At 48.4% G+C, this 23,350-nt stretch overlaps 1 protein-coding gene across 3 annotated transcripts in view; it reads right to left on the reverse strand.

Moving 5' to 3' along the window:
• The window catches only part of LOC139250766 (ras GTPase-activating protein-binding protein 2-like), a 47,504-nt gene that overhangs the window by 19,650 nt on the left and 4,504 nt on the right, over positions 1-23,350 (reverse strand). For all 3 annotated transcript variants that reach the window (XM_070873130.1, XM_070873128.1, XM_070873129.1), the window contains exons 2-4: positions 20,893-21,011; positions 3,504-3,585; positions 2,251-2,424 (exon numbers count right to left, since the gene is read on the reverse strand). In XM_070873130.1, the coding sequence (XP_070729231.1) occupies positions 2,251-2,424; positions 3,504-3,585; positions 20,893-20,987 (351 nt within the window). In that variant the 5' untranslated portion in view covers positions 20,988-21,011. The remainder of the gene's footprint in view (positions 1-2,250; positions 2,425-3,503; positions 3,586-20,892; positions 21,012-23,350) is intronic.

The raw sequence follows: 23,350 nt of genomic DNA on the forward strand, positions 1-23,350 counted from the left end.
TCTCTCTCCATCTTAATAAAGAATTCTACCATATTATGGTCACTCTTCCCCAAGGGGCTTCGCACAACAAGCTTGCTAATTAGTCCTTTCTCATTACACATCACCCAGTCTAGGATGGCCAACTCTCTAGTTGGTTCCTCGACATACTGGTCTAGAAAACCATCCCTAATACACTCCAGGAAATCCTCCTCCACCGCATTGCAACCAGTTTGGTTAACCCAATCTATATGTAGATTAAAGTTGCCCATGATTACTGCTGTACCTTTATCGCACACATCCCTTATTTCTTGTTTGATGCTGTCCCCAACCTCACTACTACTGTTTGGTGGCCTGTACACAACTCCCACTAGCGTTTTCTGCCCTTTGGAATTCTGCAGTTCTACCCATACCGATTCCACATCATCCAAGCTAATGTCCTTCCTTACTGTTGCATTAATTTCCTCTTTAACCAGCAATGCCACCCCACCTCCTTTTCCTTTCTGTCTATCCTTCCTAAATGTTGAATACCCTGGATGTTGAGTTCCCAGCCTTGGTCACCCTGGAGCCATGTCTCCGTGATGCCAATGACATCATACCCGTTAACTGCTATCTGCGCAGTTAATTCGTCCACCTTATTCCGAATACTCCTCGCATTGAGGCACAAAGCCTTCAGGCTTGTCTTTTTAACACACTTTGCCCCTTTAGAATTTTGGTGTAATGTGGCCCTGTGTGTTTTTTGCCTTGGGTTTCTCTGCCCTCCACTTTTACTATTCTCCTTTCTATCTTTTGCTTCTGACTCCATTTTGTCTCCCTGCATAGGTTCCCATCCCCCTGCCATGTTCTTTTAACTCCTCCCCAACAGCACTAGCAAACACTCCCCCTAGGACATTGGTTCCGGTCCTGCCCAGGTGCAGACCATCCGGTTTGTACTGGTCCCACCTCCCCCAGAACCGGTTCCAATGTCCCAGAACCAGTTCTAATGGCTGTAAAGCGTTTTGAGAGGTCCTGAGGCACTACAGAAATTCAAGTTCTTTCTCTCCTTTCTTTTGCACAACAACCCACACACGAACAGGTTTACAAAAAGTCCAGCGCTCATTGAAGGTAACAGTTTGAGCACTCGGTATCTATTCAAATGCAGTGAATGCTGCATCAATCTACGCTGGAATGCAACAGAAATAAAACATTAAAAGCAAATGATTTTTGAATAACACAAATCTAGGCTGACACTCCAGCGGCGCACCGTCGGAGGGGCAGTACTGAGGGAGCGCCGCACTGTCGGAGGGGCAGGACTGAGGGAGCGCCGCACTGTCGGAGGGGCAGGACTGAGGGAGCGCCGCACTGTCGGAGGGGCAGGACTGAGGGAGCGCCGCACTGTCGGAGGGGCAGGACTGAGGGAGCGCCGCACTGTCGGAGGGGCAGGACTGAGGGAGCGCCGCACTGTCGGAGGGGCATGACTGAGGGAGCGCCGCACCGTCGGAGGGGCAGGACTGAGGGAGCGCCGCACAGTCGGAGGGGCAGTACTGAGGGAGTGCCGCACTGTCGGAGGGGCAGTACTGAGGGAACGCCGCACTGTCGGAGGGGCAGTACTGAGGGAGCGCCGCACTGTCGGAGGGGCAGCGATGAGGGAACGGTGCACTGTCGGAGGGGCAGCGATGAGGGAGTGCCGCACTGTCGGAGGGGCAGTACTGAGGGAGCGCCGCACTGTCGGAGGGGCAGTGATGAGGGAGCGCCGCACTGTCGGAGGGGCAGTGATGAGGGAGCGCCGCACTGTCGGAGGGGCAGTGATGAGGGAGCGCCGCACTGTCGGAGGGGCAGTGATGAGGGAGCGCCGCACTGTCGGAGGGGCAGTGATGAGGGAGCGGCGCACTGTCGGAGGGGCAGTGATGAGGGAGCGGCGCACTGTCGGAGGGGCAGTGATGAGGGAGCGGCGCACTGTCGGAGGGGCCGTCTTTTGGATGAGATGTTAAACCGAGGCCTGCTCTCTCAGGTGGTAAGAGATCCCACGGCAATATTTCGAAAAAGAGCAGGGGAGTTCTCCCCGGTGTCCTGGGGCCAAAATTTATCCCTTAACCAACATCACAAACAGATTATCTGGGTCATTATCACATTGCTGTTTGTGGGAGCTTGCTGTGCGCAAATTGGCTGCCAGGTTTCCCACATTACAACAGTGACTACACTCCAAAAGTACTTCATTGGCTGTAAAGCGCTTTGAGACGTCCGGTGATGGTGAAAGGCGCTATATAAATGCAAGTCTTTGTATTATAAGTTTACCTCTGGTGCCAGGACAAAAGTCTGCATGAATTTGCGCATTGGCTGACCACTGTTCGACAGCTCGCCCATCACCTGTACCACCACACCATCACTCAGCGTGGCATGTGCATCCACATGACGAATCTTTGTATGGCAATCGCTGAACTGGAGTGACATGACCTTCTTGTGGATCTCCTGCAAAAGATTTAAGCACGATTTAGAATTGGCACTAATTTCTACCTGCATCGAGAAATGGGATTGTTGCCCTGCTCCAGAATAAACGTACTCCGGGATCTTAAAAGTAAAATATATATTTAATTAAAAATCCTCGTGAAAGTTTTTACAAATCCGACTGCAGATCCCAACATTTTTATTTATTTTTTTTTTAAAAAGAGGAACAGGAATATGAATGGGGATATTAAGGGACAAAAATAATGCACTGGTGAGCTGGTTGGTGCAGTGGGTGAATACACTTTCTTCTCACCACAAGCCTTCAATCAAATGGGATTGAATGTACAGGCACCGACCGAGAGAGAAATCTCGCCACCCGCTGAACTCCTCTCTGAATCAACGGCCTACGCACGGGGAACCGGGAGCACCCAGACTGCACAAGGCAGCGGTGCTGCGTAAATGAGCTGGGTTAACATAAGAAATAGGAGCAGGAGTCGGCCATTCGGCCCCTCGAGCCTGCTCCGTCATTCAATACGATCATGGCTGATCTGATCATGGACTCAGCTCCACTTCCCCGCCCGCTCCCCATAACCCTTATCGCTCAAAAATCTGTCTCTCTCCGCCTTAAATTTATTCAATGACCCAGCCTCCACAGCTCTCTGGGGCAGAGAATTCCACAGATTTACAACCCTTAGAGAAGAAATTCCTCCTCATCTCAGTTTTAAATTGGCGTCCCCCTTATTTTAAGACTATGTCCCCTAGTTTTAGATTGCCCTACGAGTGGAAATATCCCACAGTTCCACCGAGGCAGCTTGATCTCCACGCCCCACAGGAGAGGGAAGAACGTGCCCGCTTTGTACGTTTGATGACTCGGAAGGCACGTCTCCCAAAGAGGGGGTGGCAGAGCTGCTACGTATGGTCAAAGTCCAACTCGTGCACGACTACAATCGCAATGATGGCGGCGGTACCCGGCATGGACCAGCTTTATAGGCCGACAAATCACAGAAAAACTATCCCAATACTTCAACCTTCCCATCAACATTAAATTATATTTTGATCATAAGATTGGCTTGCAAGCAACATAATGCATCATAAATACTCACAGCTTGGCCATAAACTGCTTCAGCAGGCTTCCCACTGCCGTCCAACCCGCCATGGACATAAGAGGAGGTCCGGCCATAAAACCTGCAGGACAATCATTGCAAGAAAACAGACCATTGATAAGTAATCTTTCAAATTAAAGATTTATTCTCTGAATGTTGGTCGACAAGATATAATTCAACTGGCATACTACAATGAATTGCTCTGCAGTTGCACCAGTACTTTGACCAGTAAGTGGTGGTGTCTGTGCCCCCTCCCCATCTCCCCACTTATCTAAATGAAGGGAGTTTCAGAGCAGTTTGACAGAACGAGAGTTACTGCAGGGGTTTAAACCAGCTGAGACCCAGGCGTTTAGGGAGGGAGTTCCAGAGCATGGGGCCCAGGCAGCTGAAGGCACGGCCACCGATGGTTGAGCGATGAAAATCAAGGATGCAGAATTCGAGGAGCGCAGATATCTCAGGGGATGTGGGGCTGGGGGAGATTACAGGAGGGGCGAGGGCCATGGAGGGATTTGAACACAACAATGAAAATTTTAAAATTGAGATCTTGCCAGACCGAGAACCAATGTAGGTGATGGGTGAGCGGGACTGGGTGCGAGTTAGGACACGGGGCAGTGAGCACAGGGGATGATGGGTGAGCGGGACTCGGTGCGAGTTAGGACACGGGGCAGTGAGCACAGGGAGTGATGGGTGAGTGGGACTGGGTGTGAGTTAGGACACGGGGCAGCGAGCACAGGGGGTGATGGGTGAGCGGGACTGGGTGCGAGTTAGGACACGGGGCAGTGAGCACAGGGGGTGATGAGTGAGCGGGACTGGGTGCGAGTTAGGACACGGGGCAGTGAGCACAGGGGGTGATGAGTGAGCGGGACTGGGTGCGAGTTAGGACACGGGAGCAGCTGAGTTTTGGACCACCTCTAGTTTACGCAAGGTAGAATGTGGGAGACCGGCTAAGAGTGTGTTGGAATAGTCAAGTCTAGAGGTAACAAAGGTACGGATGAGGGCTTCAGCAGCGGTTAAGCTGAGGCAAAAAGATGAGCTGAAATTGACAGCTGAGGAAAAACTGCTCTTTCCGCTGCAAAAAGGAGGAAGGATAAATGACAAGTTCCTTCCATTCGATCGGGCAGTTGCACGAACGTAAGAAATAGGAGCAAGAGTTGGCCATTCGGCCCCTCGAGCCTGCTCCGCCATTCAATAAGATCATGGCTGATCTTCGACCTCAACTCCACTTTCCCGCCCGATCCCCATATCCCTCAATTCCCTTAATATCCAAAAATCTATCGATCTCAGCCTTGAATATACTCAAAGACTGAGCCTCCACAGCCCTCTGGGGCAGAGAATTCCAAAGATTCACCACCCTCTGAGTGAAGAAATTCCTCCTCATCTCAGTCCTAAATGGCCGACCCCTTATCCTGAGGCTGACACCCCTGGTTCTAGACTCCCCAGCCCGGGGGAAACATCCTCCCTGCATCTACCCTGTCAAGCCCTGTAAGAATTTTGTATGTTTCAATGCGATCACCTCTCATTCTTCTAAACTCTAGAGAATATCGGCCCAGTCTACTCAATCTCTCCTCATAGGACAATCCCCCCATCCCAGGAATCAGTCTGGTGAACCTTCGTTGCACTCCCTCTATGGTAAGTATATCCTTCCTTAGGTAAGGAGACCCAAACTCTCCGCCCCTCACTTCCTTTTAAGACGCTCCTTAAAACCGACATCACTGACCAAGCATTTGGTCGCCTGTCCTAATATCTCCATGTGTCACGGTGACAGATTTTGTTTGAATAATCGCTCCTGTTAAGCACCTTGGGACGGTTTACTATATTAAAGGCGCTATATAAATGCAAGTTGCTGTTTAATTAAGCTTCACCATTGAAGATGACAGAGTGGAATTTGAGCTGCTCAAAGTTATTGGCCCAGAAATCCCAGCCTTCCAGGTCAGTATGGGGGTGTATGGGGGGGGGGGGGGGGCGCATATGTACGTACGGAGGGGGGGGTGGGTTTAGCCACGTATGCATTGGGGGGGGGGGGGGGGGGGGGGGGGCTGCGTACAGACCCTGGAAGGCATCGCAAAAGCCGGTTTTCAGCGCACAATGCGCATGCGCTGAAAACCGGCTTTTCCGATCCGTCAAGCTGGAGCTCGACAGATCCTGTGTCTCTCGGGAGCCAGGACATTAGCACGGGCACGATTGCGGGGTTTACCCATATCTTGCCCAGCAAATGTCCTCAAAACTCTTGCGCCTGATAAAAGCAGGTCCATAGCCTACTGTTACAGGTGTAAGAGTTTTAAAACACACTTAAAACATAAAAAATAAAACTAAAACACACATTTTATTTTTTTAAAACCCTGCCCACTACGTTACATTTATTTTAAACCATAATTAAAAAAACTTTTTAAAAACTCGAAAAAAACATTTTCTCCAAGATATTTATCAACTTTCATTTCAATTAATTTTAATGATGTGAGGTGTGCTTTTTATATTTTTTTTATTTGGTTAGTGTTTGGGTTTTTTTTTATCCTCAATTAATAGCAATGGGGACTCAGATACAGGGTTCCCGTTGCTATTAATGGAGAATACTGAACCCGATTGGTTAAGCAGTCACACGTGTCCGTGGGAACCTGTACACGGGAGCACACTCCACAGTGCGGGAAGAGAAGGCCTCCCCACTGGAATCCCACCCTCCTCCGGGACCTCCGGGTAAATCAGTAGAAATTCTCCGGTCGGAGGAATTCGCCCGAAAGAAGCCCGGATTTTCAGGGCCAATATCCAGCATACTTAACAGAACCACACAGAACCAAGTCAATCTGGACAGGCAGCAGCTATGGAGGACCACCGGATTAGAAGTTAAAACCCAAATTTATCCTCGACTATATTTACAAGTCCATCGCGATTGATTCTGGTTAACGGATGTGATTCACAGGCCGCTGGTGGAGTAACTGTGGTCACAGGACGATGGCTTGCCTCAATGCAACGATGCAGCATCACTGCATGGCCTTCTCGAGAGGACTTTCTGAACATTGGTGACAAAATTCGGTGCAAAGGGGATTGCTACATTTAAAAGGGTGCTCGAGAGAGCCACGCGGATTCAGGGGCTCGGGGAATCAGGAGGAAAGATAGGATTCCAGTTTCCCGAACTTCATTTTTGATTTTTTTTATTAAATAGTAACACGTAATGTCAGCCGTGGCTCAGTGGGCATCACTTTCGCCTCCAAGTCAGAAGGTTATGGGTTCAAGTCCCACTCCGGGGACTTGAACACATAAATCTAGGCTGACACTCCCAGTGCAGTGCTGCACTGTCAGAGGTGCCATCTATCAGATGAGACGTTAAACCGAGGCTCCACCTGCTCTCTCTCATGGAGACGTAAAAGATCCCATGGCACCAGCAGGGGAGTTATTCCCGGTGTCCTGGCCAAAATTTAGTCCACAATCAACATAATAGAACAGATGATCTGGTCATTATCACATTGCTGCGCAAATTGACTGCCGTGTTTCCCACATTACAACAGTGACCAGACTTCAAAAAAGTACTTAATTGGCTGTAAAGTGCTTTTAGACAGCCAGGGATGGTGAAAGGCACTATATAAATACAAGTCTTTCTTTCTATAAATAATGGGAAGTTGGAACACGATCCAGAACAATTCGCCCAAAATTCCTGGCAACGAATCTGAACAAGTTGTTTTTTGAACATCAATTCTGCTCAGTCAGGAATGGCCTTGTTGAGTCACAACGAGTTTAATGGTTGATTTATGCCGTAGAATTGCACAGTGATCCAGTCTCTAAACAAATCCGCACGGATCAACAGAGACGAGGTCCATCGGGGACAGAATGCGCACGGTCTTGTTTGTACTTGTGGAAACTTCTGGGATTTTGGCAACATCAAATTTATCCACGTGTCAGCCGTTTGATGCACAGACGTTGGAAAATGAGACAGTGGCCAGTGCGGAGACAGTGAAGGAGAGAAAGCACGAGTCACGCATCTACCAGCCATTCATACCCACAACAGCCTGCACAGCAACAGCATCGCTTCCTGTGAACCAGCTAAAATTCTTAAGAGATTGACAGGGTAGATGCAGGGAGGATGTTTCCCCCGGGCTGGGGAGTCTCGAATCAGGGGTCATAGAAACATAGAAATTAGGTGCAGGAGCGGGCCATTCGGCCCTTCGAGCCTGCATCACCATTCAATAAGACCATGGCTGATCATTCAACCTCAGTAGCCCTTTCCTGCTTTCTCTCCATACCTCGAGATCCCTTTAACCGTAAGGGCCATATCTAACTCCCTCTTGAATATATCCAATGAACTGGCATCAACAACTCTCTGCGGTAGAGAATTCCACAGGTTAACAACTCTCTGAGTGAAGAAGTTTCTCCTCATCTCGGTCCTAAATGGCTTATCCCTTATTCTTAGACTGTGACCCCTGGTTCTGGAACTCCCCAGCAACGGAAACATTCTTCCTGCCTCTAACCTGTCCAATCCCATCAGAATTTTATATGTTTCTATGAGATCTCCTCTCATTCTTCTAAACTCCAGTGGATACAAGCCCAGTTGATCCAGTCTCTCCTCATATGTCAGTCCTGCCATCCCGGGAACCTTCGCTGCACTCCCTCAATAGCCAGAACGTCCATCCTCAGATTAGGAGACCAAAACTGAACACAATATTCCAGGTGAGGCCTCACCAAGGCCCTGTACAACTGCAGTAAGACCTCCCTGCTCCTGTACTCAAATCCCCGAGCTATGAAGGCCAACATGCCATTTGTCTTCTTCACTGCCTGTTGTACCTGCATGCCAACTTTCAATGACTGATGTACCATGACACCCAGGTCTCGTTGCACCTCCCCTTTTCATAATATGTCACCATTCAGATAATATTATGTCTTCCTATTTTTGCCACCAAAGTGGATAACCTCACATTTATCCACATGATACTGCATCTGCCATGCATTTGCCCACTCACCTAACCTGTCCAAGTCACCCTGCAGCCTCTTAGCGTCCCCCTCACAGCTCACACCGCCACCCAGTTTAGTGTCATCTGCAAACTTGGAGATATTACATTAAATTTCTTCATCTAAATCATTGATGTACATTGTACAGAGCTGGGGTCCCAGCACTGAGCCCTGCGGCACTCCACCAGTCACTGTCTGCCATTCTGAAAAGGACCCGTTTATTCCGACTCTCTGCTTCCTGTCTGCCAACCAGTTTTCTATCCACGTCAGTACATTACCCCCAATACCATGTGCTTTAATTTTGCACACCAATCTCTTGTGCGGGACCTTGTCAAAAGCCTTTTGAAAGTCCAAATACACCACATCCACTGGTTCTCCCTTGTCCACTCGACTAGTTACATCCTCAAAAAATTCCAGAAGATTTGTCAAGCATGATTTCCCTTTCATAAATCCATGCTGACTTGGATCGATACTGTCACTGCTTTCCAAATGCGCTGCTATTTCATCTTTAATAATTGATTCCAACATTTTCCCCACCACCGATGTCAGGCTAACCAGTCAATAATTCCCTGTTTTTTCTCTCCCTCCTTTTTTTTTTAAAGTGGTGTTACATTAGCTACCCTCCAGTTCATAGGAACTGAACCAGGGTCAATAGAATGTTGGAAAATGATGACCAATGCATCCACTATTTCTATCCATGTACTCTTCCTTAAGTACTCTGGGATGCAGCCCATCAGGCCCTAGGGATTTATCAGCCTTCAATCCCATCAATTTCCTTAACACAATTTCCTGACTAATAAGGTCACAGTCTCAGGATAAGGGGTCGGCCATTTAGGACTGAGAGGAGGAGGAATTTCTTCACTCAGAGGGCGGTGAATCTTTGGAATTCTCTGCCCCAGAGGGCTGTGGCGGCTCAGTCTTTGAATATATTTAAGGCTGAGATCGATAGATTTTTGGATATTAAGGGAATCAAAGCATATGGGGACAGTGCAGGAAAGTGGAGTTGAGGTCGAAGATCAGCCATGATCTTACTGAATGACGGAGCAGGCTCGAGGGGCCGAATGGCTGACTCCTGCTCCTATTTTTTATGTCCTTTTAGATTTGAGGCCGACACCCCAGTGCAGTGCTGAGGGAGTGGTCTTTCGGATGAGACTTTAAACCGAGGCCCCATCTGCTCTCTCAGGTGGATGTAAAAGATCCAATGGCCACTATTTCGAAGAAGAGCAGCGGAGTTCTCCCCGGTGTCCTGGGGCCAATATTCATCCCTCAATCAACATCACTAAAAACAGATGATCCGGTCATTATCACATTGCTGTTTGTGGGAGCTTGCTGAGCACAAAATTGGCTGACCGTTACCTACTTTTTCATAGGCATCGAGGATGACTTGCTTCCACATCAAAAAGTTCACAGATGTTTCAATGAAGGACCTGATATTCCAGATCCCGAACGACATCCTGAAGGGTGGAAGATGCCTGTGGGTGGATTTTTTTTAACGTGGGGTGACCGTTGCATACCAGCCACCACACGGGCTTGACAGAGTGAGGTCTTGGTCCAGTGGCAAAGGTTAACCAGGACGACTGGAGACCAGCTCTGCTGCACGGACCCAGTGTGCTCACATATTGCAGTGTGGGCTGGGCCCGTGCTGCCCCTGGGCCCTCGCCTCCCCTGGGCCCCAGATTCCGATACTTTAAAAAAATAACTACTTCATTGGCTGTGAAGTGCTTTGCGACATCCTGAGGTTATGAAAGACACGATAGAAATACAAGTCAGATCAGCCATGATCTTATTAAGGCTCGAGGGGCCAAATGGCCTGCTCCTGCTCCTAATTCTTATGTTCTTTGTTTATTTTTGCAGAAAGAGACGCTTGAAGTGCAGAAGCAGCATCCGGGAAGGCGCCGAACATCTCGAGTCTCTTCTCCGGGAGCACATGGAAGCCAAGCGTAAACAGCGGAAGGAACACACGACAACCCAAGCCCCCCACCCACCCCGTCCCTCCAACCACCGTCTGCCCCACCCGTGACAGAGACAGGTCCCACATTGGGCTCATCAGTCACCTGAGAACTCATTTTAGTGTGGAAGCAAGTCATCCTTGATTTTGGGGGACTGCCCAAGAAGATGCTGCTGCTGATATAGCACCCAAATCCCTTGCAACCTGCAGCGACAACTACCAGGGATTAGCAGGTGGGCAGGTGGTGTTGCTGGGCTGCTTTAAGTAATATTCCGCTCCAAAGTCCGGGCCAAGTTACAAGATTTAATCGCTCCCCATAAACGAGCTGATAAATGCAGCATTCATGTGTTATCTTCCACATTCAGTGCTTTCAAACACAATGGGCCGAAAATTGGTGGGTACGATGTGTGCGTGCCCGAAGAGGCCTCGCAAATGCCTGATCTTGGTGAGCGATGTACACGCGCCAAAAACCGGCTTTGTGATCTGCCGATCGCACGCGTCCCCGGGAGAAGGGCCTCCGCGGGTGGAGATTTGGGCTACTGCCCAGAGAATGTCCTTCAAACTCTTACACCTGGTAAAAGCAGGCGTATAGCTTACTTTTACTAGCATAAGAGTTTTAAAACATATAAAAATAAGTAATATTTATTTTTTTTCTATTAAAACCCTGTCAATGGAGGCAAGTTTATTTTTAACACGATCAAAACATTTTTTAATAAAAAAAAATACAGTTTTCTCAAACATTTAATTTAATGCAATCTCTTTAAAAAAAAAACTTCACTTTTTCAAATTTTGTGTGTGTGTTTTATTTGATTTTAAGAGTGTTCTCTGATCGTAACGGGAGCTCAGAGCTCCCATTATCAATGAGATTTCATTGCTGGTCCACGTGATCCCAGGATGCGCAGGCGATCCCGGCTGACATGTTCCCGTACGCTGGACTGCAAAACTGGGCCTCTGACTGCAGGTCTACGTTCCTCCGGAGCCAACAGGTATTTTTGCTAAAAACAATTTTCAGTCGGAGGCGTTCGCCCGCAGGAATCCTCCGTCCACAATTCCCCCCCATGGTTTACAACATGACTCCGCCTCCGTCCACGCGCTATGTCTCCAGTATAGTAACATCGTAACCCCATTGTCGTAACCTCCACAACAGGACAAAGTGGCAAGTTGGATCCAAAATTGGCTCAGAGGCAGGAAGCAAAGGGTAATGGTTGATGGGTGTTTTTGTGACTGGAAGGCTGTATCCAGTGGGGTTCCACAGGGCTCAGTACTGGGTCCCTTGCTTTTTGTGATATACATCAATGATCTAGACTTGAATATAGGGGTTATGATTAAGAAGTTTGCCGATGATACTAAAATTGGCTGTGTGGTTGATAATGTAGAACAAAACTGCGGACTGCAGGAAGATATCAATGAACTGGTCAGGTGGGCAGAACAGTGGCAAATGGAATTTAATCCAGAGAAGTGAGGGGTAATGCATTTGGGGAAGTCTAACAAGGCAAGGGAATAACACATTCAATGATAGGACACTGAGAAGTGTAGAGGTACAAAGGGACCATGGAGTGCAGGTCCACAGATCCCTGAAGGTAGCAGGGCATGTATACAAGGTGGTTAAGGCAGCATATGGAATGATTACCTTTATTACACGAGGCATAGAATACAAGAGCAGGGAGGTTATGCGTGAACTGGATAAAACACTGGTTAGGCCACAGCTGGAGTACTGTGTGTAGTTCTGCTCACCACATTACAGGGAGGTCGTGATTGCACTGGAGAGGGTAGAGAGGAGATTTACAAGAATGCTGCTGGGAGTGGAGAATCTTAACTATGAGACCAGATTGGATAGGCTGGGGTCGTTTTTCTTGGAACAGAGGAGGCTGAGGGGAGAGCTCATTGAGGTGTATAATTATGAGGGGCCTAGATAAGGTGAATAGGAAGGACCTATTTCCCTTAGCAGAGGGGTCAACAACCAGGGGGCATAAATTTAAAGTAATTTGGGGAGGTTTAGAGGGGATTTGAGGGGAAATTTCTTCACCCAGGGGGTGGTGGGGGTCTGGAACTCACTGCCTGAAAGGGTGGTAGAGGCAGAAACCCTCACCACATTTAAAAAGTACCTGGATGTGCACCTGAAGTGCCGTAACCTACAGGGCTACGGACCGAGAGCTGGAAAGTGGGATTAGACTGGGTAGCTCTTTGTCGGCCAGCACGGACACGATGGGCTGAATGGCCTCCTTCTGTGCTGTAAACTTCTCTGATTCTATGAACAGCAAAACCATAGTGGAAGAGAGTCAACTCAACCAGGGCCACCCGCCCGATTACAATGTGAGTCATCTGATCTAGATACAGTTTAAAAAGAGGCAGCTCGTGCCGAGCACGGAGTGCAGCAGCATAGAGTGGCATTCGTGAGTTTTAAGGGCAAGTGGGGGTGGCAGGTGCTGGTTTGTTTTGTCTTGTTTTTCCTACCAGTGCTGACAATAGAGCAGCTGATAAGGAGTGCGAGAGTAGGAGGTGGAGGCCCAGAGACCAGCCCTACCAGCTGCAGACAAAGATAGAGGGGTGCGATAGCGAGAGGTGACATCATAGCCAAGCTGGTAAGTGGTTGGCTGTTCGACTGGTAAGTATAACTCTCTTTTAGACTGACTTTTAGATTGGATTAATTGGCAGCGAACTACCAAGTAGCTGTTTGGTGTTTAAGTAAATTTTAGTAAGTAAATTAATTTAAGGGTTAAGTCATGGCAGGAGAGCTTGGACCTGTGTCATGCTCCTCCTGTGCTATGTGGGAAGTCAGGGACACTGACTGCTGTGTGTGTGGAAAGTGTGTCCAGCTGCAGCTCCTGACAGACCGCATTACGGCACTGGAGCTGCGGATGGACTCACTCTGGAGCATGCGCGATGCTGAGAATGTTGTGGATAGCACATTTAGTGAGTTGGTCACACCGCAGGTAAGGGTTAGGACAGATCGTGAATGGGTGACCAAGAGACAAGGCAAGAGCAGGAAGGTAGTGCAGGAGTCCCCTGCGGTCATCTCCCTCCAAAACAGATATACCGTTGTGGATACTGTTGGGGGAGATGACTTACCAGGGGAAGGCACCAGCAGCCAGGTTCATGGCACCATGGGTGGCTCTGCTGCACAGAAGGGCGGGAAAAAGAGTGGGAGAGCTATAGTGATAGGGGACTCTATTGTCAGGGGAATAGACAGGAGTTTCTGCAGCCGCAACCGAGACTCCAGGATGGTATGTTGCCTCCTTGGTGCAAGGGTCAAGGATGTCTCGGAGCAGCTGCAGAGCATTCTGGAGAGGGAGGGTGAACAGCCAGTTGTTGTGGTACATGTAGGTACCAACGATATAGGTAAGAAGCGGGAAAAGGTCCTACAAGCTGAATTTAGGGAGCTAGGAGTTAAATTAAAAAGTAGGACCTCAAAAGGTAGTAATCTCTGGATTTCTACCAGTGCCACGTGCTAATCAGAGTCGAGGGAGCAGGATAGTTAGAATAAATACGTGGCTTGAGCAGTGGTGCAAGAGGGAGAGATTCAAATTCCTGGGACATTGGAACCAGTTCTGGGGGAAGTGGGACCTGTACAAAAGGGACGGTCTGCACTTGGGCAGGACTGGAACTGATGTCCTGGGGGTAACATTTGCTAATGCAGTTCGGGAGTGTTTAAACTAATATGGTAGGGGGATGGGAACCTATGCAGTGAGACAGGGCGAAGTAATATGGAGTCAGAAACAGATGGTAGAAAGGTAAAAAGCAATAGTGGAAGGCCGAGTAAACAAAGGCAAGAAACAAAAAGGGCCACACTACATCATAATTCTAAGGACAAAGGGTGTTAAAAAAAAAAGCCTGAAGGCTTTATGTCTTAATGCAAGGAGTATCCCGAATGAGGTGGATGAATTAACTGTGCAAATAGATGTTAACAGATATGATGTGATTGGGATTACAGAGACGTGGCTCCAGGATGATCAGGGTTGGGAACTCAACATCCATGGGTATTCAACATTCAGGAAGGATAGAATAAAAGGAAAAGGAGGTGGGGTAACATTGCTGGTTAAAGAGGAGATTAATGCAATAGTTAGGAAGACGATTAGCTTGGATGATGTGGAATCTATATGGGTAAAGCTGCAGAACACCAAAGGGCAAAAAACGTTAGTGGGAGTTGTGTACAGACCTCCAAACAGTAGTACTGATGTTGGGGAGAGCATCAAACAGGAAATTAGGGGTGCATGCAATAAAGGTGTAGCAGTTATAATGGGTGACTTTAATATGCATATAGATTGGGCTAACCAAACTGGAAGCAATACGGTGGAGGAGGATTTCCTGGAGTGCATAAGGGATGATTTTTTAGACCAATATGTCGAGGAAACAACTAGGGGGGAGGCCATCTTAGACTGGGTGTTGTGTAATGAGAGAGGACTAATTAGCAATCTCGTTGTGAGGCCCCTTGGGGAAGAGTGACCATAATATGGTGGAATTCTACATTAGGATGGAGAATGAAACAGTTAATTCAGAGACCATGGTCCAGAACTTAAAGAAGGGTAACTTTGAAGGTATGAGGCGTGAATTGGCTAGGATAGATTAGCGAATGATACTTAAGGGGTTGACTGTGGATGGGCAATGGCAGACATTTAGAGACCGCATGGATGAACTACAACAATTGTGCATCCCTGTCTGGCGTAAAAATAAAAAAGGGAAGGTGGCTCAACCGTGGCTATCAAGGGAAATCAGGGATAGCCAAGGGAGTGGCATACAAATTGGCCAGAAATAGCAGTGAACCTGGGGACTGGGAGAAATTTAGAACTCAGCAGAGGAGGACAAAGGGTTTGATTAGGGCAGGGAAAATGGAGTACGAGAAGAAGCTTGCAGGGAACATTAAGGCGGACTGCAAAAGCTTCTATAGATATGTAAAGAGAAAAAGGTTAGTAAAGACAAACGTAGGTCCCCTGCAGTCAGAATCAGGGGAAGTCATAACGGGGAACAAAGAAATGGCAGACCAATTGAACAAGTACTTTGGTTCGGTATTCACTAAGGAGGACACAAACAACCTTCCGGATATAAAAGGGGTCAGAGGGTCTAGTAAGGAGGAGGAACGGAAGAAAATCCTTATTAGTCAGGAAATTGATGGGATTGAAGGCCGATAAATCCCCAGGGCCTGATGGACTGCATCCCAGAGTACTTAAGGAGGTGGCCTTGGAAATAGCGGATGCATTGACAGTCATTTTCCAACATTCCACAGACTCTGGATCAGTTCCTATGGAGTGGAGGGTAGCCAATGTAACCCCACTTTTTAAAAAAAGGAGGGAGAGAGAAAACAGAGAATTATAGACCGGTCAGCCTGACATCAGTAGTGGGTAAAATGATGGAATCAATTATTAAGGATGTCATAGCAGCGCATTTGGAAAGAGGTGACATAATAGGTCCAAGTCAGCATGGATTTGTGAAAGGGAAATCATGCTTGACAAATCTTCTGGAATTTTTTGAGGATGTTTCCAGTAGAGTGGACAAAGGAGAACCAGTTGATGATGTGCATTTGGACTTTCAGAAGGCTTTCGACAAGGTCCCACACAAGAGATTAATGTGCAAAGTTAAAGCACATGGGATTGGGGGTAGTGCGCTGACGTGGATTGAGAACTGGTTGGCAGACAAGAAGCAAAGAGTAGGAGTAAATGGGTATTTTTCAGAATGGCAGGCAGTGACTAGTGGGGTACCGCAAGGTTCTGTGCTGGGGCCCCAGCTGTTTACATTGTACATTAATGATTTGGACGAGGGGATTAAATGTAGTATCTCCAAATTTGCGGATGACACTAAGTTGGGTGGCAGTGTGAGCTGCGAGGATGATGCTATGAGACTGAAGAGTGACTTGGATAGGTTAGGTGAGTGGGCAAATGCATGGCAGATGAAGTATAATGTGGATAAATGTGAGGTTATCCACTTTGGTGGTAAAAACAGAGACAGACTATTATCTGAATGGTGACAGATTAGGAAAAGGGGAGGTGCAACGAGACCTGGGTGTCATGGTACATCAGTCATTGAAGGTTGGCATGCAGGTACAGCAGGCGGTTAAGAAAGCAAATGGCATGTTGGCCTTCATAGCAAGGGGATGTGAGTATAAGAGCAGGGAGGTGTTACTACAGTTGTACAGGGCCTTGGTGAGGCCACACCTGGAGTATTTGGTCTCCTAACTTGAGGAAGGACATTCTTGCTATTGAGGGAGTGCAGTGAAGGTTCACCAGTCTGATTCCCAGGATGGCGGGACTGACATATCAAGAAAGACAGGATCAACTTGGCTTGTATTCACTGGAGTTCAGAAGAATGAGAGGTGATCTCATAGAAACGTTTAAAATTCTGACGGGTTTAGACAGGTTCGATGCAGGAAGAATGTTCCCAATGTTGGGGAAGTCCAGAACCAGGGGTCACAGTCTAAGGATAAGGAGTAAACCATTTAGGACTGAGATGAGGAGAAATTTCTTCGCCCAGAGAGTGGTGAACCTGTGGAATTCTCTACCACAGAAAGTTGTTGAGGCCAATTCACTAAATATATTCAAAAAGGAGTTAGATGAAGTCCTTACTACTAGGGGGATCAAGGTGTCTGGAGAGAAAGCAGGAAAGGGGTACTGAAGTTGCATGTTCAGCCATGAACTCATTGAATGGCGGTGCAGGCTCGAAGGGCCGAATGGCCTGCTCCTGCACCTATTTTCTATGTTTTTATGTTACAATGCCCAAGTGTCGAGACTGAAGAGGTGGTGTTGGTTTCAGATACAGGTAGCAGGGTGTAATTGAGAAGATGGAATCAGAGACATGATCTGGGGACAATAATGGGTGTAAAAACGTCCTCCTATGGCAGTTTTCGTAACAAACTGCAGAGTTTCCTTTTTGTGGCTGGGACCTCGACTATCGTGTCTGAACAAGAAAACCATCTGCATCACCCTCACCTGACTGTCTGCAACATGCTGCTTTGTTTAAACTGACGCAGCGAGTTGTTGTGATCGGGAACACGCTGCCTGAAAGGGCGGTGGGAGCAGATTCAATAGTAACTTTCAAACCGGGTATTGGATAAATACTTGAAGGGAGGCAACGTGCCGGGCTGTGGGGAAAGAGCGGGGGGAGTGGGACTGATTGGATCGCTCTGTCACAGAGCCGGCACAGGCTCGATGGGCCCAATGGCCTCCTCCTGTGAGGTACGATTCTGTGATTCTATTGGGACCTGCACGCTTAAGAAGTAACGCAAGTTAACAAAAACACAGAATAGCAAAGAGTTGTGACACTTGTATAAAAAGGCAACACCCATGGGAGTAGTTTCCTTTACCTTCTTGAACTAGAGTTTAAATGGAGCAGTATTAATACGCTGGTATACAAACAGACTGCTATTTATATACCCCAAATATAGCAACAGCATGTGTCACGTCATGGGAGCTGCCCACCTCCCTGAACACGGGTCGGCAGCTGTGGCTCAGTGGGGTGCACTCTCGCGCATTCAAGTCCCACTCCAGGGACTTGAGCACAACATCCAGGCTGACACTGTCGGAGGGGCGGCGCTGAGGGAGCGCCGCACTGTCGGAGGGGCGACTTTTGGATGAGACTTTAAACCGAGGCCGCGTCTGCCCTCTCGGGTGAATGAAAAAGATCCCACGGCATTATTTCGAAGAAGAGCAGGGGAGTTCTCTACCAGGTGTCCTGGGCCAATATTTATCCCTCAATTAGCAGAACAAAAACAGATTATCCGGTCATTATCACATTGCTGTGTGGGAGAGCTTGCTGGGCGCAGGTTGGCTGTTGCATTTCCCACGTTACAACAGTGACTACACTCCAAAAGTACTTCATTGTCTGCAAAGCGCTTTGAAACATTGAGTGGTCCTGAAAGGAGCGATCTAAATCCAAGTCTGTCTTTCTTTACATAAAATCTCTCACCTGAAAAGTGCCAGAGTGCCCAGGGTTTAACCGTTTTCAACAAGGTGTGTCTATATAGCATCTTTAATGTAGTCAAACATCCCAAGGTGCTTCACAGGAGTGTCAAAAACAAAATTTGACACCGAGCCGCTCAAGGAGATATTAGGACAAAAGCTTGATCAAAGAGGTAGGTTTTAACAAGTGTCTTACAAGGTTGAGAGAGAAGGTAGAGAGGCGGAGAGGTTTCGGGAGGGAGTTCCAGAGCTTGGGGCCCAGACAGCAGAAGGCCCGGCGGCCACTGATGGAAATCGGGACGTGAAGGGACCAGAATTAGAGGAGTGCAGACATCGCGGGGGCCGGGGGCTGTGGGAGATTACAGAGATAGGGAGGGGAGAGGGCCATGGAGGGATTTGAAAACAAGGATGAGAATTTTAAAATCAAGGTGTCTGCAATGCCTACAGCTCTGCGTAGAATCACAGGAGACCATTGGGCCCCTGGTGCCTGTGCTGGCTTCTCGGGTCGAGCTGTCCAACTGGTAAACTTAGATTGTGGATCAGCAGTTAGAATACAGGCCAAACTGTAATCAGTCCCAAGTCAAAGCTTTCTTGCTTGGCCACCACACGATTGCCTGTCCGTGCCAGAGGCATCCACAGCAAACTCTGAGTGCACAGTCTGCTGCCATTCCGAATCAATATTCTAACAAATCGGCCGGAATAAATGGACTTTTCTCAAGATGGTGGGAGCCAGCTGGTGGGAGCCAGAGTGTTTTTTTTTTATAAAACGCTCCACTCAAGCTCTTTCCCCTCGTCTGCAAACTCCATATTTCAATAACACGATGCAGGACGTCATCAGACAAGGTTAAAACGCAAACTGCCGGATTTTAACAGCAACAAGCAGACCAATCGAAGTTCTCAAATCTTCTTCTCAATCACACTTGGGAGTACATTTCCCACCTTACAACAGTGACTGCACTCCAAAAGTACTTCATTGGCTGTAAAGTGCTTCGAGATGTCCGGTGGTTGTGAAAGGTGCTATATAAATGCAAGTCTTTCTTTACTGTGTACAATTCTAGTCTCCTATTAAAAAAAGGATATAGATGCACAGGAGAGGCTGCAGAGAAGATTTAGAAGGATGATAACAGAACCGAGAGGTTATAATTATCAGGAAAGGATGAACAGGCCGGGGTGCTTTCCGCTAGACTGAGCGGTGACCTGATAGAGGTCTCGAAAATTATGAAACGGTTCGTTAGGGTAGACGTAAAGATGTTTCCCCCTGTGGGGGAGACCAGAACTAGGGGCCACCAATATCAGACAGTCACTAATAAACCCAACGGGGAATTCAGGAGAAACTTCTTTACCCAGAGAGCGGTGAGAATGTGGAACTCACTGCCACAGGGAGGGGTTGAGGTGAATAGTATCGATGTATTTAAGGGGAAGCTGGATAAACCCATGGGGGAGAAAGGAATAGAAGGATATGGTGATGGGGTGAGATGGAGAGGGGTGGGAGGGTGGTGTGGAGCATAAACCCCGGCACGGAGCGGTGGGACATAAACCCCGGCACAGAGCGGTGGGGCATAAACCCCGGCACGGAGCGGTGGGGCATAAACCCCGGCACGGAGCGGTGGGACATAAACCCCGGCACGGAGCGGTGGGGCCGAGCAGTCTGTTTCTCGATGCACATTCCATGGAACTCCACACGATAAAATAAATCCAAAGAGGAAACACGTCCATTTTTAAATAAGTAAAATTTCAGAAGAATAATGACCTACTTTAATATATTATATATATATATATATATCATCATCATAGGCAGTCCCTCGGAATCGAGGAAGACTTGCTTCCACTCTAAGAGTGAGTTCTCAGGTGACTGAACAGTCCAATACGAGAACCACAGTCCCTGTCACAGGTGGGACAGACAGTGGTTGAGGGAAGGGGAGGGTGGGACTGGTTTGCCGCACGCTCCTTCCGCTGCCTGCGCTTGGTTTCTGCATGCTCTCGGCGATGAGACTTGAGGTGCTCAGCACCCTCCCGGATGCACTTCCTCCACTTAGGGTGGTCTTTGGCCAGGGACTCCCAGGTGTCAGTGGGGATGTTGCACTTTATCAGGGAGGTTTTGAGGGTGTCCTTGTAACGTTTCCTCTGCCCACCTTTGGCTCACTTGCCTTGCAGGAGTTCAGAGTAGAGCGCTTGCTTTGGGAGTCTCGTGTCTGGCAAGCGAACTACGTGGCCTGCCCAGCGGAGCTGGTCGAGTGTGGTCAGTGCTTCGATGCTGGGGATGTTGGCCTGGTCGAGGACGCTAACGTTGGTGCGTCTGTCCTCCCAGGGGATTTGCAGGATCTTGCGGAGTATAATATATATGTAATCAAACTGAATTACATGACAGCAATGCCGACAAGTTCACTGGTCTGTCGTTCAGGGTCAGAACTCGAAGAAGAAAGTTACCGACAACATTGAAGTCCCTTCTCGCCCCAACGTTAAGTGTTGTTCCACACTCAGTGCCGGCGCTGAAAGCTTAATTGCCTGGGCCAGGGGGGGGGCATTCAGCTCCTTGGGCCTGTCAGCAATCGGTTTTATTCAAAGCAGTATTTTACAGCAATTGTAACAAGAAGCGTGATTACACTGTACAAACACATACCTGTGCAAGAAGTCTGGTGCCTTGTTCAGCAAAGTATAGTACTGCCTCACAAACTCCCGCCCTACAAGCAAGGGACTTGGCTTCTCCATCACCATTTCTTTGGTACACAATGACGCTTGCTGAAGGAGGGGGAGGAAAGAAAGTGTGAATTGTTTACTTCCTTAGTAACAAATTGTCCCACTGTAGCCTCAAGACCAATAGAGATACACATCAGGCATGAAGTAAGCACTAGACGCACACAGAGCCCAGTATTAAAGAAGCAGTAGCAGGACATTTGGAAAAGCAAAGTTCGGTCAGGCAGAGTCAGCATGGATTTATGAAGGGGAAGTCATGTTTGTCAAATGTGATGGAATTCTTTGAAGCTGTAATGAACAGGGTGGATAAAGGGGAACCAGTGGATGTGGTGTATTTGGATTTCCAGAAGGCATTTGACAAGGTGCCACATAAAAGGTTGCTGCACAAGATAAAAGTTCACGGGGTTGGGGGTAATATATTAGCATGGATAGAGGATTGGCTAACTAACAGAAAACAGTCGGGATAAATGGTTCATTCTCTGGTTGGCAACCAGTAACTAGTGGGGTGCCGCAGGGATCAGTGCTGGGACCCCAACTATTTACAATCTATATTAACAACTTGGAAGAAGGGACTGAGCGTAACGTAGCCAAGTTTGCTGCCGATACAAAGATGGGAGGAAAAGCAATGTGTGAGGACACAAAAAACCTGCAAAATGACATAGACAGGCTAAGTGAGTGGGCAAAAATTTGGCAGATGGAGTATAATATTGGAAAGTGTGAGGTCATGCACTTTGGCAGGAAAAAAAAATCAAAGAGCAAGTTATTTTTAAATGTGAAAAAAATTGCAAAGTGCTGCAGTACAGCGGGACCTGGGGGTACTTGTGCATGAAACACAAAAAGTTAGTATGCAGGTACAGCAAGTGATCAGGAAGGCCAATGGTATCTTGGCCTTTATTGCAAAGGGGATGGAGTATAAAAGCAGGGAAGTCTTGCTACAGTTATACAGGGTATTGGTGAGGCCACACCTGGAATACTGCGTGCAGTTTTGGTTTCCATATTTACGAAAGGATATACTTGCTTTGGAGGCAGTTCAGAGAAGGTTCACTCGGTTGATTCTGGGGATGAGGGGGTTGACTTATGAGGAAAGGTTGAGTAGGTTGGGCCTCTACTCATTGGAATTCAGAAGAAAGAGAGGTGATCTTATCGAAACGGATAAGATTATGAGGGGTCTTGACAAGGTGGATGTAGAGAGGATGTTTCCACTAATGGGGGAGACTAGAACTAGGGGGCATGGTCTTAGAATAAGGGGCCACCCATTTAAAACTGAGATGAGGAGGAATTTGTTCTCTGAGGGTTGTAAATCTGTGGAATTCGCTGCCTCAGAGAGCTGTGGAGGCTGGGTCATTGAATATACTTAAGACAGAAATAGACAGTTTCTTAAACGATAAGTGGATAAGGGATTATGGGGAGCAGGCGGGGAAGTGGAGCTGAGTCCATGATTGGATCAGCCATGATCTTATTAAATGGCGGAGCAGGCTCGAGGGGCCGTATGGCCTACTCCTGCTCCTATTTCTTATATTCTTATACACATGCACCCAGACAGGTGCAATCCCACTCCAATTTGCAACACTTAAGGCAAACAATCATGCAATACATTATGCTCTATCCAGCAACAATACAATTATGTTGTAATGCATTGAGGTAATCCAAAACTTGACTGCCCGTGTCCTAACTTGCACCGAGTCCCACTCACCCATCACCCCCTGTGCTCACTGCCCCGTGTCCTAACTCGTACCGAGTCCCGCTCACCCATCACCCCCTGTGCTCACTGCCCCGTGTCCTAACTCACACCGAGTCCCGCTCACCCATCACCCCGTGCTCACTGCCCCGTGTCCTAACTCGCACCGAGTCCCACTCACCCATCACCCCCTGTGCTCACTGCCCCGTGTCCTAACTCGCACCGAGTCCCACTCACCCATCACCCCCTGTGCCCCGTGTCCTAACTCGCACCGAGTCCCACTCACCCATCTCCCCCTGTGCTCACTGACCCCGTGTCCTAACTCGCACCGAGTCCCGCTCACCCATCACCCCCTGTGCTCGCTGCCCCGTGTCCTAACTCACACCGAGTCCCGCTCACCCATCACCCCGTGCTCGCTGCCCTGTGTCCTAACTCACACCGAGTTCCGCTCACCCATCACCCCCTGTGCTCGCTGACCCGTGTCCTAACTCGCACCCAGTCCCACTCACCCATCACCCCCTGTGCCCTCTGACCCCGTGTCCTAACTCGCACCCAGTCCCACTCACCCATCACCCCCTGTGCTCACTGCCCCGTGTCCTAACTCGCAACCAGTCCCACTCACCCATCACCCCCTGTGCTCACTGCCCCGTGTCCTAACTCGCAACCAGTCCCAGTCACCCATCACCCCCTGTGCTCACTGCCCCGT

This window comes from Pristiophorus japonicus, chromosome 2, assembly GCF_044704955.1.
Source record: "Pristiophorus japonicus isolate sPriJap1 chromosome 2, sPriJap1.hap1, whole genome shotgun sequence".
In the NCBI taxonomy this organism is placed as follows: Eukaryota; Metazoa; Chordata; class Chondrichthyes; family Pristiophoridae; genus Pristiophorus; species Pristiophorus japonicus.